The sequence below is a fragment of the Acipenser ruthenus genome, chromosome 9 (assembly GCF_902713425.1).
Source record: "Acipenser ruthenus chromosome 9, fAciRut3.2 maternal haplotype, whole genome shotgun sequence".
Classification (NCBI taxonomy): Eukaryota; Metazoa; Chordata; class Actinopteri; order Acipenseriformes; family Acipenseridae; genus Acipenser; species Acipenser ruthenus.
In genome coordinates this window covers 53,187,672-53,202,531 of record NC_081197.1, presented here as the reverse complement: position 1 = coordinate 53,202,531, position 14,860 = coordinate 53,187,672, and the positions used below count along the sequence as shown (strand labels likewise).

Genomic DNA, 14,860 nt, shown 5'->3' with positions numbered 1-14,860 from the left:
GACACATTGAAGTTTCTTGCGCATTCAAATGGGGCGGGGCAAATAATAGCACAAATTTAAAACCAATTAAAAGTATCACCTATTTCTAATGAATCAACGTTGTTTTCTCATCCTTCTGAAGAACTAAATGTGAAACTGATATCTACTGTGATATTTGCAGAATTCTTTATTATTTTTTTATTTCTTTTTACATAAGCCCTGACTAAAGTACATTGATTTTAGTACAAGAGACTAAAAGGAATGTTGTCAGACTTTGTTGGTTTAAAGTTTCCCTGAGCGAAAGTGTGATGACATACAAAGGCAATTCAAGCATTTTCTGCAAGAGGAAGTCACCAACCAGCATAGCCGCTTCCGTGACTATGACAGTCATCCCTGTGGGAAAGTGGCACTTTATACCTTTTTAGCTAAACAGCTTGAAGGTATTTTCCCATGGAGAGGCTGCAGTCAAAAGAGGTTTTTCAGTTAATTCAAATCTTAATCTTAACTGTCATTAACAAGAAGGAGGTCACATAAATCTCTGAGGCTAATCCAGGAAGCTGGATTCTATAGCTGAATGAAAAATGAATGGATCTTCAGATTTAACTGTTTCAGAAAATCTCTGAAAGAAACGAAAGCTGAGTTAGGAGAAGTGTTGAGCAAAATACAAAAAACAATCATAGATTGAATGCTTGGTTTAAAAAACATTCTTGTTCCGATGTTAGATGTTTGGACTTTCATTTTGGACTTTGGATGTCTGTTTTTTTTCTGGTTGAACGTTATTGCTGTTGTTCAAAGCTTGGATATGTTAACATTTGTGATTTTTTCCATACTGTTTTTTGGCACTGGATGCTGCATCTTTAAAGTTAAATGTTTATTTTGTGAAAATAATTGAAATGACAATACAATAGACAGCTACTTTGAACTGCATTTCACCCTTTTGACTTTTTTTTAAATCAATTAATATGGTAAGTTGTATTTTACCAAACATTATATTAACTGCTTTTGATTCCTTAGTGTTTGACTAAATGCCCTGCTCTACCTTTTGAATGTTAAATGCCAATGTAAACATAATCTAACTATCTACTGTTACAAATACTACAGTAATCTCATCCATCTGAATAAACAGCTCATCCCTACTCTTTGTTTAAGACAAATTCTACACCCCCTGAGTGTTGAATTGGCCGAATCGGAAGGTTTAAACTTTTTTAAAGCATTTACCACATAGTAAGATCTTTGATCCTTTCTTATGTAATTTATAAGACATTACAAAAGAAAAGATTAAAGAAAATAAATTAGGTAATTAAAAGCTATTACATTTTACGTATTACATAATAATACTTAGTTTTCAATGCATTTGGTACATGGATGGAATATTTGCAATTTGCAACTTTGTTGGCAAAACCATTTTTTTTGGCCTTTAACAAATACAGGCCATAGGCTTTACCATATGTTTCTCTGGGCCTAATGAGCAGAGCTGAAGATCCCAAATACTCGATTCTAACTTAGTGTGGTTTGCACTTCTTGATGCTATAACCTCATGTAACTCCGGTCATAATCTCAAAAATAAATCAGTTAAGATTTATTGTTGATGTCTATTCATGTTTTACTACATTTTTATATTCTTCACAAGCACCAGTAATCACCAAAGTAAGCACATGTTTACAGTCAATCACAGTTGTTTTGCTCATTTGCATATTATTTCACTTTGTTTAAAAAAAAAAAATACCAACAGGAATGCTCAATATTAGCCCTTTTTCATCATTTCATACTAATGTTCTAAAAACAGAAATCTGAAGTGTTTCAATCCAAATCTAGAGTTGTTGCGTGTCTCACATGACTTGGAAGTGTGAATATGTCAAACCTTGGCAAACTAACCACAAAAACAAACAAGAACCAATTGTATGCTGCTATCATTGGGGAGGGAAAACATTTAGTGTAACACAACTGTAAAATCACTTGGGTTCTAGACAGCAAATAGACAGAGGTGTTGGGGGTTATGGCCTGGGTAATCGTGCTACATGCTAGTTCCCTGCCATGTCCCAGTGTTATGTTGTCTGACATTGAAAAAGACTGACAGTACCTTTAACAAACACACTAAAAAGATTTGTATCTGGAATGGCTTGTGTTTAGAGAAACCAGTAGGTCAGCCAAGATGGATACAAGCAGTGAAAAAGGGAAGCAGAAATGAGTGTTTTACAGGTATCTTGTTCTGTTTAGAAAGTGATACAAATAAATACTTTTCATTAATCCATGTGTTTGCCTCAAATAACTGATGATTCTTATCACAACCTTATTGTGTTGAGACACGAAATACCAATGTGCGCCCTACTCAAAATCAAATGTGTTCCTAATTTTTTGACTAGTCATGTACATACTGCTTTCATGGTTACTGTGGCAGGGTCAAAGCTCTGCCGATGCACGTGTCTGTGTTGGTGTGGGGAATATTGGGTTGACAGGGAGGGGGTTACATTTCTCCCTGTCAAAACATGTGGGAATGTGACTTGAGCTGACAAGTGAATAAATGATTAAGTGATTAATTAGGCTCTAGCCACGGGTATATAAGTAGGTGTTCATGAGTGGTAATTAGAGTAGGATGTTGGTGATAGAGGTGGTGGGGTGTGTTTGATGTTCTGTGTTTCATGCTGTGCTGTTTATTATCGTGTGTTTTTGAAAGACCTTTTGTTTTGGGCCTTGTGCCTTTTATTTTTTTAAATGTGTGTTTTGTCCTTTTTGTTTTTGTTGATTTGTGTAATTAAAAAGCGCAATTTAACTTAGTGTTCTGTGTCTGAGTCTCTGTCCCTTCAATTATATATATACCCACCACATGTGCCCTGGACCCCCTCCCCACTCACCTCTTTCAAGCTGCTGCTCCTGTTCTACTTCCCTTCATCTCCTCCCTTCTCAACACCTCTCTCCTTTCTGGTCTCTTTCCCTCTGCCGTCAAACAAGCCTCTATCACAAAAAACCTACCCTCGACCCCACCTCCCTCCAGAGCTACCGTCTTGTCTCCCTCCTACCCTTCCTCTCCAAAACCCTCGAGCGGGCTGTACACCGCCAGCTCTCTGCTTTCCTGTCCAACCACTCTCTGCTTGACCACTCTGCTCACTCCACTGAAACTGCCCTCCTGTCTGTCACTAACTCACTAAACTCTGCCCGAGCTGCCTCTATCTCCTCTGTCCTAATTCTCCTCGACCTCTCTGCTGCCTTTGACACTGTCGATCACTCTATTCTACTATCCTCTCTCGCTGACCTGGGAATCTCTGGCACTGCTCTGGCCTGGTTCTCCTACCTCTCCAACCGCACTTACCAGGTTACCTGGTGTGGCGAAATCTCCACACCTCGCCCTCTCTCAACAGGAGTCCCCCAAGGGTCAGTCTTGGGTCCTCTCCTGTTCTCTCTCTCTACATCCGCTCCCTGGGCCCCCTCATCACATCCTATGGTTTCTCATACCATTTCTATCCTGATGATGCTCAGATTTTCCTTTCCTTCCCCACCTCTGACTCCACCATCCCCTCCCGTATGTCTGCCTGTCTGTCTGCTATCTCCTCCTGGATGCACTCGCATCATCTCAAACTCAACCTCTCTAAATCTGACCTCCTTTTATTTCCCTCCTCCCCCCCCTCCCCTGATCTCTCTATCTCTGTTCCTCTGGAATCTACCACACTTTCTCCCTCTTCCTTCGCTAAGAACCTCAGAGTCACCCTGGACCCCTGCCTCTCTTATTCCCAGCACATCTCCACTCTGGCACGCACTTGCCGATTCTTCCTGAGCAACATACAAAGAATCCGACCCTTCCTCACCAACTACACCACCCAGCTCCTGGTCCAGGCCCTGGTACTCTCCCGCCTAGACTACTGCAACTCCCTCCTGGCTGGCCTCCCTTCGTCCGCCACCCATCCGCTCCAGCTCATCCAGAACTTCGCTGCTCACCTGGTGTTCTCTCTGCCTCGCTTCTCTCACGCAACTCCACTGCTCCGCTCACTCCACTGGCTCTCGATCACCGCTCACATCCAGTTCAAGACTCTTGTACTCGCCTACAGATGCCTTGACCAGACTGCACCCAGTTACCTCCAAACCCTCATCTCTCCCTACACCCCCACTCGACCTCTCTGCTCCTCCTGCACTAGAAGACTGGCTCTACCTCCTCTACGCTCCCCTGCCTCCAGAGCCCGCTCCTTCTCCACCCTTGCCCCGCAGTGGTGGAATCACCTACCTACAGATGTCAGGACTGCCCAGTCCCTGACCATCTTCCGGCGCCTCCTCAAGACTCACCTCTTCAGATGGCACCTGTAGAAACTCCTCTTTTCCATCTGGACACTTATCACTCTTCCTTAAATGCACTTTACTTGCTCTTATCTGCTCCCTATTTTACTGCATTTAACCCTGTACTTTAGAGTACTGTAATCTGTCAAGTGTTATTTAATCTGTAGTATTTTGTATTTAATTATATCCTGATGTAACTGATCACTGACACTATTATCTGCTCCGTTATTGAATCGTATTTTGTCATATACTTGTACTTGCTAGAACCGAAGTGATTGTATTTTATCTTGCTCTTAATTGTATTAATACTTGTACTGATTCTTGAAATGTATTTTTTGTCTACGACTGTAAGTCGCCCTGGATAAGGGCATCTGCTAAGAAATAAAATAAAAAAATAAAAATAATAATTAACATCTGGGCTAGGAGGCTACCGTGCCACAGTTACTTAAAGTCATTATTAGCACTGCTTCTTTCAGAGTAAAGAAAACACCAAATCTTAAACTACCTTAAAAGTATTACAAGAGGCCTCAGTTGTTCTTTGGTAACTTAATTGGTTGCCTGTGCAACTGGGGGTTCTCACAATATTAAAAACAAAAAATCTGTCCCACACACTGTACTGTCAAGTAACATGTCTAAATGTGTGCTATTTGTCACATAAACATATTAGCCTTAAAGGTGAATCTGGCAGAACTGTAGAAGTGAAATTATTGTGGTGATGTTAAAACCAAAGTACTGGAGTTAATGTTAATGGAGCTAGACCACTGATTGTAATACTTGAAACAATACACTTTTATAAGTAATAAAGGCTTATGTTTCTGCATTAAAATGTATTTGTAAATATTTAAGAAGATTGTTTTCTTATATAGTAAGATCAAGTTGAAAATATGAACTAAGGAGTTTTCTATGTTAGTTTTATAACAAAATACAATTTAATTTTTTTTGTACACAACAGACAGTAGTAAGTTGTAAGTATACTCATTTTCCCTTATTACACTTCCTTAAACTGTGTTTGCAATCATTCAGTAAAATGTATCTCTAAATATGCCTTTATGTGGCTTTGGAGTCACATAACCTAAAACTAGGGGTGTGAAAAAACTTATTACTGATACTCAGAATTGTCTTTAAAAAGTATTTATCAGCAGGTATTCAATAAATCCATTCATTAATGTGTAGATTTCAAAACCAGAAAAGTTGTCCTCCTTCATGTTTACAATTGAGTACCAATCAATGGCAATTAACTTCTGCATTGAGTATTTTAAAAGCAGATTGGAAGATGATTTTCCTCTCATCCAGGCCGCTGACATTTTTGCTACCGTATTAGCGTACTGAGGCCGTAAACTGACAGCTACTTATACTTTGAGCTACTAACACTTAAAAATGGGAACCTCCCAAGAAGTATGGACCTTAATTTACAGCCAAAACCAGACCAGTTTTTTTTTTTTTTTTAATAAAAGGCAGGAAAAAAAATGATTAAAAAATATTGCATTGTAAAATTACATCAACAATACTATTTTTTTAAAATTTTATTTAAATGGCTCAGACACAATTTGCCAAAATCACTATGCAGGTATTTTATTCAATTAACACTCAAAATAGAAGGCATGTGTGTGAAAGTTGCAAATATACCTGGATCCCACGGTACACACTGTAGTATTTATTTATAGTCTTCATTTGAGCTATGTTTTGCAAAAGACACGTTACCAAGTCTGTATAAGCCACGTTTCAATGTTGGTTTGTAATAAGTAGAAACATACAGTATTGTACATTATTATTATTATTATTATTTGTTTATTTAGCAGACGCCTTTATCCAAGGCGACTTACAGAGACTAGGGTGTGTGAACTATGCATCAACTGCAGAGTCACTTACAATTACGTCTCACCCGAAAGACGGAGCACAAGGAGGTTAAGTGACTTGCTCAGGGTCACACAATGAGTCAGTGGCTGAGGTGGGTTTTGAACCAGGGACCTCCTGGTTACAAGCCTTTTTCTTTAACCACAGAGGTTTTAATAGTTTTACCAGCAGTGCATTCCAGACGTTAGTCTTTACATTACATTCTGTGTAAGTGTTTGGTTTTAAGAACAGTGTATTTGGTCAATTTTTCAGTAAGCTACAGTAACCCAAATTAAAAGGTATTCTGTATTTTGCAATTAGATATGTTTTAAAAGAACATACATCAATTTAACCAGTACCAACCATCACACTGCTTTGGCCTTAAAGTGAAAAAATGAATTGTTACAGAAGGTAGTGCTAAAATATTCTCAGTCATTGGTGATAGTGACCAAACTCCATTCCATTAATCCAGAAAAAAAATGTAAAGCCATTCTGGGCGCAGTAGTCATTTAAAAACAAAAGGGTGACTTTTAGCAGTCTGTGCCACGCTTGTGAGTTTATATCCTCCTCCCCAACCTCTACCTTATTTTTGGCATCTTCAGTAAGTTCAAATAAAGTACTATGTACAGCACATGTCTAATAAATGTTGTTTCTAAATCTCAACAGTTGTCCAAACCTGGATAACAGTTGAGCTGATTTTAAAATTGGGTTAGACGACTGTTTTCAAATCCATGTAAAATGTCATGTGGAATCTCTTAAACAATGAATACAGTTATAGTACTGGTATAGAATTATTGTTTTCACAGGTTATTGTACTGATATATTGTAGCTGAAGCATAAATTGCTATTGAAAAAAAAAAAAAAAAAACGATTCTAAAAAACATTGCACCCTTATAATCATGGTAAATGTGCACTGCACTATTCCCCATGCTTTGCTTGCTATAGATGTCTCTTGTTTTAGTCAAGTTTATCTATGTTTTACCAATTCAACTAGCTGTTCATTTCTGTTAAATGGGTTGTAATTCACACAGTATTAAATACATATTCCCCGTTGTGCACTTCCATTTGCTTTATACAGTAGGTCTCAACGTTTTTAAAGCTACTTGAATTATACCAACATGTCTTTTCATTTTAAAACCATGATTTCTGATACTATAACAGGATAAGGAAAGTTCAAAGTCTGCTTGCCTTACTTACATGAAGCCTTTTAATGTGTCAGTGCCTATGTCATTCCACTTGAGTAGTGTCTTTGGGGTTACTAGCTGAAAAGCAGTATTGTCAGTCAGTAGGCAGCCGGCTGACTAATGACAGGAAAGATGGCTTTTAAGGGATGTGAACAAGACAGAGTTCTGTAGTGCTAGATTTGATATTTTAAATGGACATTTTGTGATACTTTTCAGGATATCATTGTGCTTGTCCTGGCTGCAATAAAAAGGTTAATATTTAATAATGTAACCATATAATTTACAACAGTGGCAATCATAATAATAATTGCATATTTGTTGATCTGTTAACAAGCTAGTTAACAACTAACAGGTCCTATTCACAATAATCGAAGGACTGCAGACTTGATTTAATTATTAAGAATAGGTTTTAACAAAAACAATCTTAAAGCAGTTATTAAAATGTTGTGAATAAAGCTTAATAAAACTAAATGAGTCGCTTAGATTTCATCATTCCTTCACTATGCTTAACCTTATGTTGCTTTTACTATGTAACAACACAATAAACTTTTTAAAAATCCTCATTAAAAGGTGTGTACTGGTTGCAATAAAAGATAACACTTCTTCATGAAACTGTAGCATACATTATTTTTGTCAGAGCTACTGCATTTAGTGTGTTCTCTTTTACTGGCCTTGACATATGAATTAGCTGCCTCCCAGTCTATAGCCAGGTCTATTGTAGGTGTGAATGGGCAGAAAGCTTTGTTTGCTCTGAATCATATTCACAGTAGAAAAAGCATGGCAATAAAATGCACTCCTAACCAGAGAAAGAGCCCTGAAAGAGGTTTCCAAGCTCTGGGAGGTTATAACCCTAACGGCACATTCTTTTTCATGATAGGCCCGGCGTTTTCAATGGCATGTGATATCGAACATGCTTCCAAAACCGTGAGGACGGAGACATACTTTTTTCTGTGAAATCTCCTTCCCATCTTACTGCTCCTTGTTTGTTTTTTAAATACCGGATTGATTCAGGAAAGTCAGAATAGTCTTTGATTTTCTCCAACTCAATTAAAATGACTTTGATTTGGTTGTGAATGAAGGCGTCGTGCAATCCTGCCTGTCGTTCCAGCTGAATGTCCGAGTCCTCCAGTCCAAACGTTGTGGATGTGTAAACTATAATCAGTCTTCTGCTGTTCTGTATGTTTTCATTTACAATGTCTGCCACAGCTGCATAAAATATAAGGGAAATGTGGATCAAAAAGCAAATTACACAAGAGCATCAGCAAAAGACAACATTAAAGTCAGTGCTTTCCTGGACCCAGTACTAAAACTCTTAAATTAAACCCCTCAGTAGCTGATGGAAATTAAATGGTAAGAAATAAAACATTTGGAAAATGTTTATGCTGTAAAGCACCCTTGTTATATGGACACCATTAGTTTTGATGAGAGCTTCCATCATAGCGATAACATTACAAAGCAGCTTCAAAGTATATTTTCATATACTGTTCAATGTTCTCTTGCCTCTTTATAATGTTTCAAATCAGTCTGAGTGGTTCTTATTGAAGTTACTGAAATGATTCATCACATGTTTGATATACTCTGTGCAAACTTGGCCAGTATTAAAAACACACCTTCACCAGGCAGCTCATCCCTTCCCAATATGAAGAGTTTGTAGCCACACTTTTTCTCCAAGACTTGTGGCAGTATCTGCAGTGCAAATATGGTAGGATGTTTTGAGGAACTGGGCTGGTGGTTTCTTGGGTAGATAATGTATGCGTCGTAAATCTTTCCATCTGAATCTAGAATGCAAGCAATAAATACAAATAGGCCTGTTTAATATTCCTAACAAGGACCAAGGATTAAAATAGTATGTTAATATACAGACCTCAAAAAATACTAAGGAGGGATGCACACCAATAAAGTAGTGAGGTTCCAGTTTACAAGGCAGTGCCAAAACTAAAAGAAAATAAACCAATCCCTTTAAACTGAAATCATTTTGTTTTATTGACCAACGTTTCTGTACGAATTCAACAATTAATGCTAACATTTAAGTTTAGTTTATTCTTTTTTTAATTTATTTTTCTAGTTTGGTGGTTGACACTATTTTTTATCTTAAAAATCTTACATGGTAAGGAAAGTTGATTTAAAGTTAAACAATAATCTTCAATAAACATAGTGGGCAGCAGTGTGGAGTAGTGGTTAGGGCTCTGGACTCTTGACTGGAGGGTCATGGGTTCAATCCCCAGTGCGGGACACTGCTGCTGTACCCTTCAGCAAGGTACTTTACCTAGATTGCTCCAGTAAAAACCCAACTGTATAAATGGGTAATTGTATGTAAAAATAATGTGAAAACAATAATGTAATTGTATGTAAAAATAATGTGATATCTTGTAATAATTGTAAGTCGCCCTGGATAAGGGCGTCTGCTAAGAAATAAATAATAATAATATATATATATATATATATATATATATATATATATATATATAAACATTTAACATCCTTCACAGAACATTTGAAAGCTTAAAGTGTAACTGAACAGGCTGTAGGGTTTACAACAAAACAATGTTTCTGCCTTTCTGCCTATTGTGTTGTCCTACAAAATCTTTTTTGATATGATCCTGTTTTTTTGTCCTTGATCACAAATCAGTGATTTTTAATCAATAACTGATTTTTATTATTACTATTTTTTTTACATAGGGGTCTAACCATGAAAATGTCACATGAGCAACACAACATCCACTGTAATTACAGACCACACCTGGGACGCTATACTGTATACAGAGGGAGTACCTCTAATGTGAATATTCGTGTGCATCATCAAAATATGCCTACAACATTTTTACACAGAATGCTGACCTATTGTGTAAATTATTATTATTATTTGTTTATTTAGCAGACGCCTTTACCCAAGGCAACTTACAGAGACTAGGGTGTGTGAACTATGGATCAGCTGCAGAGTCACTTACAATTATGTCACCCAAAAGACACAAGGTGGTTAAGTGACTTGCTCAAGGTCACACAGTGAATTGGCCGGGATTTGAACCGGGGACATCCTGGTTACAAGCCTTTTTCTTTAACCACCAGACCACACAGCCTCCTGCTGTTGTATGGCTTAGAGAGTAGAATTCTCTCTCAGTTTATACTGTAGTTATTTGCAATTTTGATTCCCACCCTAAACTACTTAAATAAATACTGTACTTTACATGATGGCTCCAGTTTTAACATTAGGCTCATGATCTAGGTTTTCTTTGGCAAGTAAAAACACACAAAAACACTTTGGGTTGTTCTGGTTTAAGAATGTTAAAAAACTTTTAAAAAATGAAGTTGAGTGCTCTTTGAAGGATTTATTTTATATATTTTTATATAGCGACAAAAAGAGAAGGGCAGAATTGAAACTAGTGTTTCTAGTGATCCTAGTAAAGATGACAGACAGACAGACAAACCATTTAAAACACTGTGAGAGGAGATTGGTTACTGTGGCGGAGTGTCCCGTCCCTATGTATGTATTTATGTAAATATGTGAAAAGCCTTATTTAATTGTATTATTATTGTTTGTGGCGTGGACGAAATGTCGCCGCCATTATTTGTTATTGTTATCTGTTTTAAATTCCTCGTGAGAATGCGTGACTGTCAGCTACTGATTATCTAACTAGCTGACAGTCACACAGACTTAGTAAATCCGTGCGGACTGTGACCAAAGGATAATATAATAATTGTTAGCCAGTTAATCCCTCTGGTGGTGAAGGAAAGTACATCTTTAAAGTGAATAGAAAACAACTGCTAAAACGTGCTGGGTCTACACCAGCACGGTACTTACTTGTTTGTTCCGCCTGTTTGTTTGTTTGTTTTGGCCAACGTGCCCTTTTGTTTTGTGAGTCTGTTTGTTCTGTTTTGTAAAACTCTTCATTTTTCTATTATTTAATAAATGCTCTGAGTACCGTAGCGTCTCAGTTTTGCCCCGCCAGTCCTTGTTTTGGTTTGTGTTTCTGATCTGATGTCACTCGTGCAGCCATCTTTGTCACAATTACAAACAGCCCTTACAAAAGTTTTCCATAGTAAAAGCATAGCAAAGTGCAATAAGATTATTGTAAAAATGTACAGTGATAAAATCTTATAAGGGAGAGGATGTGATCCCAATGTGAAATGAAAATGAACTGCAAAAAAGACATGTATAAAAATATCCAAACAATCCAGACATCAATGGCTTCTGAGTAACTTTTTACTGGTTTTGTAGCAGATTTATTAAATTGTTTGCAAAAAACACTGTTAATTGCACTTCATGGAAAGATCTTTATGACATATTCTAAAGTTGGTGAAACAGGACATACCTTGATTTTTTGTAATAAGATGACTTGATTTTCTATACCAGAGGACAATATCAATCTTGAAAATCTTGTAGGTGCCCAAACTTGTAATGGTGAGTAATGCAAGTATGGCAAAAGTCAGTCCAACATAAACCATAAAACTGGGCCCTGCATAAAAACAGACAATGATCAAGGAATTGCCTTTTTCGCTTAGCACAGCAGTGTAATAGTACATATTCAGTAACAGTATTTTTATAAAACTCAACTTTACGTAAGCAAAAAAATATTTCAAAAGACAACAGTGCCCTGTAGTGGGTGAGATGGCTGTCTACTCTTTTTTGGTTTGACACGGCACCAACACCACCACAACCAGTGTACATTTTTCAATATTGGACTACTCAGTCTACTATAGAACTTACCTTTGAGAGTTTGTGGCATGCACTGCAGCGATATTTAAATGACAGATAAACCTGTACTTGCTGTCTGTACCATTTAGTTATAGTGAAATTTGACAGATCTCCTTCTGTCTCAGTCAATAAAAAAGCTCCTACGTTTTAGTTTTATTTGCATGTCTAATATGATGAAAACAAGATGTACCTGCAGGCTTCAGCAGGAAGTATGCAACAGCACTACCTCTTCCATTTATAGCAAAGCAGCTGAAGTTAGCGCCAAAATCCTCCTCCTTTAATTCAGTAATAATTAGCTGAACTTCAACCATCTGGCCAATTTGTGTGTTGATTTCCCTGGGGAACAGAAAATAGGATAAACAGTTCTTAAATGGGTCCAAAAAGATAAGATGGATAAAAAGATGGATAAGGATCTTAATTTTTTCAGTTTTGTTTTATTTTTTTGTTATTAAGACATACTCTTAAATTAGATATTTTCATAAGATAAACCCACATTTTCATTAAAACTGAGGTACCATACTATTTATGAATCAGTCCTTAGAAATGCTGGCATGTGATTGGTTAAAACCTCATCACATAACCAAAAATAGATCCAACTATTGTCCCTGTGACGCAGTTTACGGTCAATAGTTTTTTTACAAAATCGCAGACAACTGAAAATGAGACACAAATATGTCTTTGGTATAAGTTATAGGAATGAACTTCACATACTGTTGGTTTCCTACTGTAATTCGACTACTATTTTCAATATATGTATCATTTACACTCCACCATGCATCGGTAAGATCATTTTCTCCATAAAACCCTGTAAACACTTTACAGACTATGTTGAAAGGGGATCCTGCAAGACAAAAAAACAACAGCAGTTATTGGTTAGTTTTGTTAAAACAGACACACTGGGAAAACAAGCATGTTAGTGATTTTCACCTTTGCAATGGTGACTGTCACACCTGGTACAAAATTCAAATGTGGCCCAGAAAAAAGAAAAATATTTTTCCTATAATAAATAAGGAGACCATTTTCAATTTAGGGATACCAATATATTTAGTGATCAAGGCCTAGTCGTAGCCTAAAAAAGTGGATTACATTTTGGGATACCACTGCACTTGTGAGATGGCTTGGTAATTACTATCCTTTGTATACTTTTAAAGAGGAGACAAGTTTTATACTCTGGAACTGGTTATAAGGCAGTATGATTGTGGCTCCCATTAGCTCCATAATGCCGTTTCTCTTGCCCTTTCATTCTCGTAATAAGGCTGAACACAAATAACATGGTCTTGTAACTATGACTCCTGACTTTAGCACTATAAAGCGGGGGAGCACTGTAGTGAGGGATCTAAAAGATAAACACATGTTCCACCCCCAGTTTCAAGGCAGTTTATGTACAAGAGACAGAAAAACAAAGGACCCTCCACATAAAGCCAGCTACTGATGCTTTTAAAGTGACTGAAGGTCTTACATGTGCTCTGGCTAACATGCATTTTGATTTTAAAATAAGGTAATCCGTCACTGTAACAGGGTGAGGAACCCTGTACAGTGTTTTGTTTATTTTTAGAACAGGGTCTCCCCTCCGCCCCTGTGCAGGTTATTGTTTTGTATTTATTTGTTTTTGTATTTAGTTATTGTGTAAATATGACGGCGAGAGCTGTGCGCCGTATGTTTTGTTATTGTTTATTTGTATTTATGCATATGTTTGACGGTGTAGCTGAAATATTTTGTAATGTTTGATAGCGTGGATGGGAAACCCATCCACAGTAATTTAAAGACCTCGTGCAGAAGGTGGCCATCTCCCAAATTAGTTAAGTGATTAATTTGTTGCTAATCGGGAGATGGTCACCTGCATAAAAGCCTGCAGCTCTCTGCACTCAGGGTGGGGTGTTAGGAGCGAGAGGAGCGACAGAGAAACAAAACTTTAAAAAATCAAAGGATCAGTGAAGGCTATTGCCCAGCCTGATCGTGTTGTTTGTGTTCGAGATTCTGTTTTAATTTTGCTCTGTGAGCACTGTGTTTTGTTTTTAAAATATTTTTTATTTTTGTATTTAAAATAAACGGCGTGCAGCGTCTTCTATTTGAACTGCAGTACTGCCTGTTGTCAGAGTGTTTCCCTCCCTGCATCTGGCCTGACGTCACTACTCAGCCACCCTGTCACAGTGCTCTTAATAGAATTTACTCTTATAAGCAAATATTATAAGTTTAACTGCTCTTAGTTTAATTCGCTCTTAAATGTAATTATTCACTGTATTCTTTATTTTGCTCTTACTTGAATTTCATCTTATTTTCTACTGATTTTACAGTACTTTATAGCTGCTCTTATCTGTGATGTGATATTTTGTAATATGATACTTAGTAGAATGATATTTTGTAACAACTGCAGGTCATCCTGGATAAGGGTGTCTGCTAATAAATAAATAAATAAATAAATAAATAAATAAATAATATTAAGACTCATAGAAAAGGTCCATTCAATGCTAATCTACAATGACCCCACCTCACAATAAATCTTATTGAATTATTTTGAACAAATGTATTCTAGTTTCAAAGGAGGATGTGGGGAATTAGATAGTAATATACATCCCTCTCCATAGTTTGAATTCAATGTGAAAGTTATCAGTATGATGAAAAAGCTGATGACCATGCCATACAGTATTCCAACATTACAGAATGGTATAGAATAAGAATTAGCAATGACATGCTTACTCACAATTTGATCAAGCAATTCTTCAGAGATTTGAAAAACTGTAAGTGCACCATAAAAATGGACAGATGTATGGACAGATAAGACAGAATCTGATATTCTCAAAAACTTGTCATGAATTTTAAATATTGCGAATATCAAGTGTCATGAATTTTCGATAAGCGGCTCTCCAGATGTATGCAAAAGTGTAAGAGTGATACAGATGACTGGACA

The 14,860-nt window shown here is 37.0% G+C and overlaps 1 protein-coding gene across 5 annotated transcripts in view; it reads right to left on the bottom strand.

Annotated features, from left to right (window-relative positions):
• Positions 1-5,750: 5,750 nt before the first annotated feature.
• The window catches only part of LOC117405182 (interleukin-1 receptor type 1-like), a 40,430-nt gene continuing 31,320 nt past the window's right edge, over positions 5,751-14,860 (bottom strand). For all 5 annotated transcript variants that reach the window (XM_059030245.1, XM_034008032.3, XM_059030244.1 and 2 more), the window contains 5 exons: positions 12,664-12,793; positions 12,143-12,288; positions 11,570-11,713; positions 8,870-9,037; positions 5,751-8,465 (listed from right to left, as the gene is read on the bottom strand). In XM_059030245.1, the coding sequence (XP_058886228.1) occupies positions 8,128-8,465; positions 8,870-9,037; positions 11,570-11,713; positions 12,143-12,288; positions 12,664-12,793 (926 nt within the window). In that variant the 3' untranslated portion in view covers positions 5,751-8,127. The remainder of the gene's footprint in view (positions 8,466-8,869; positions 9,038-11,569; positions 11,714-12,142; positions 12,289-12,663; positions 12,794-14,860) is intronic.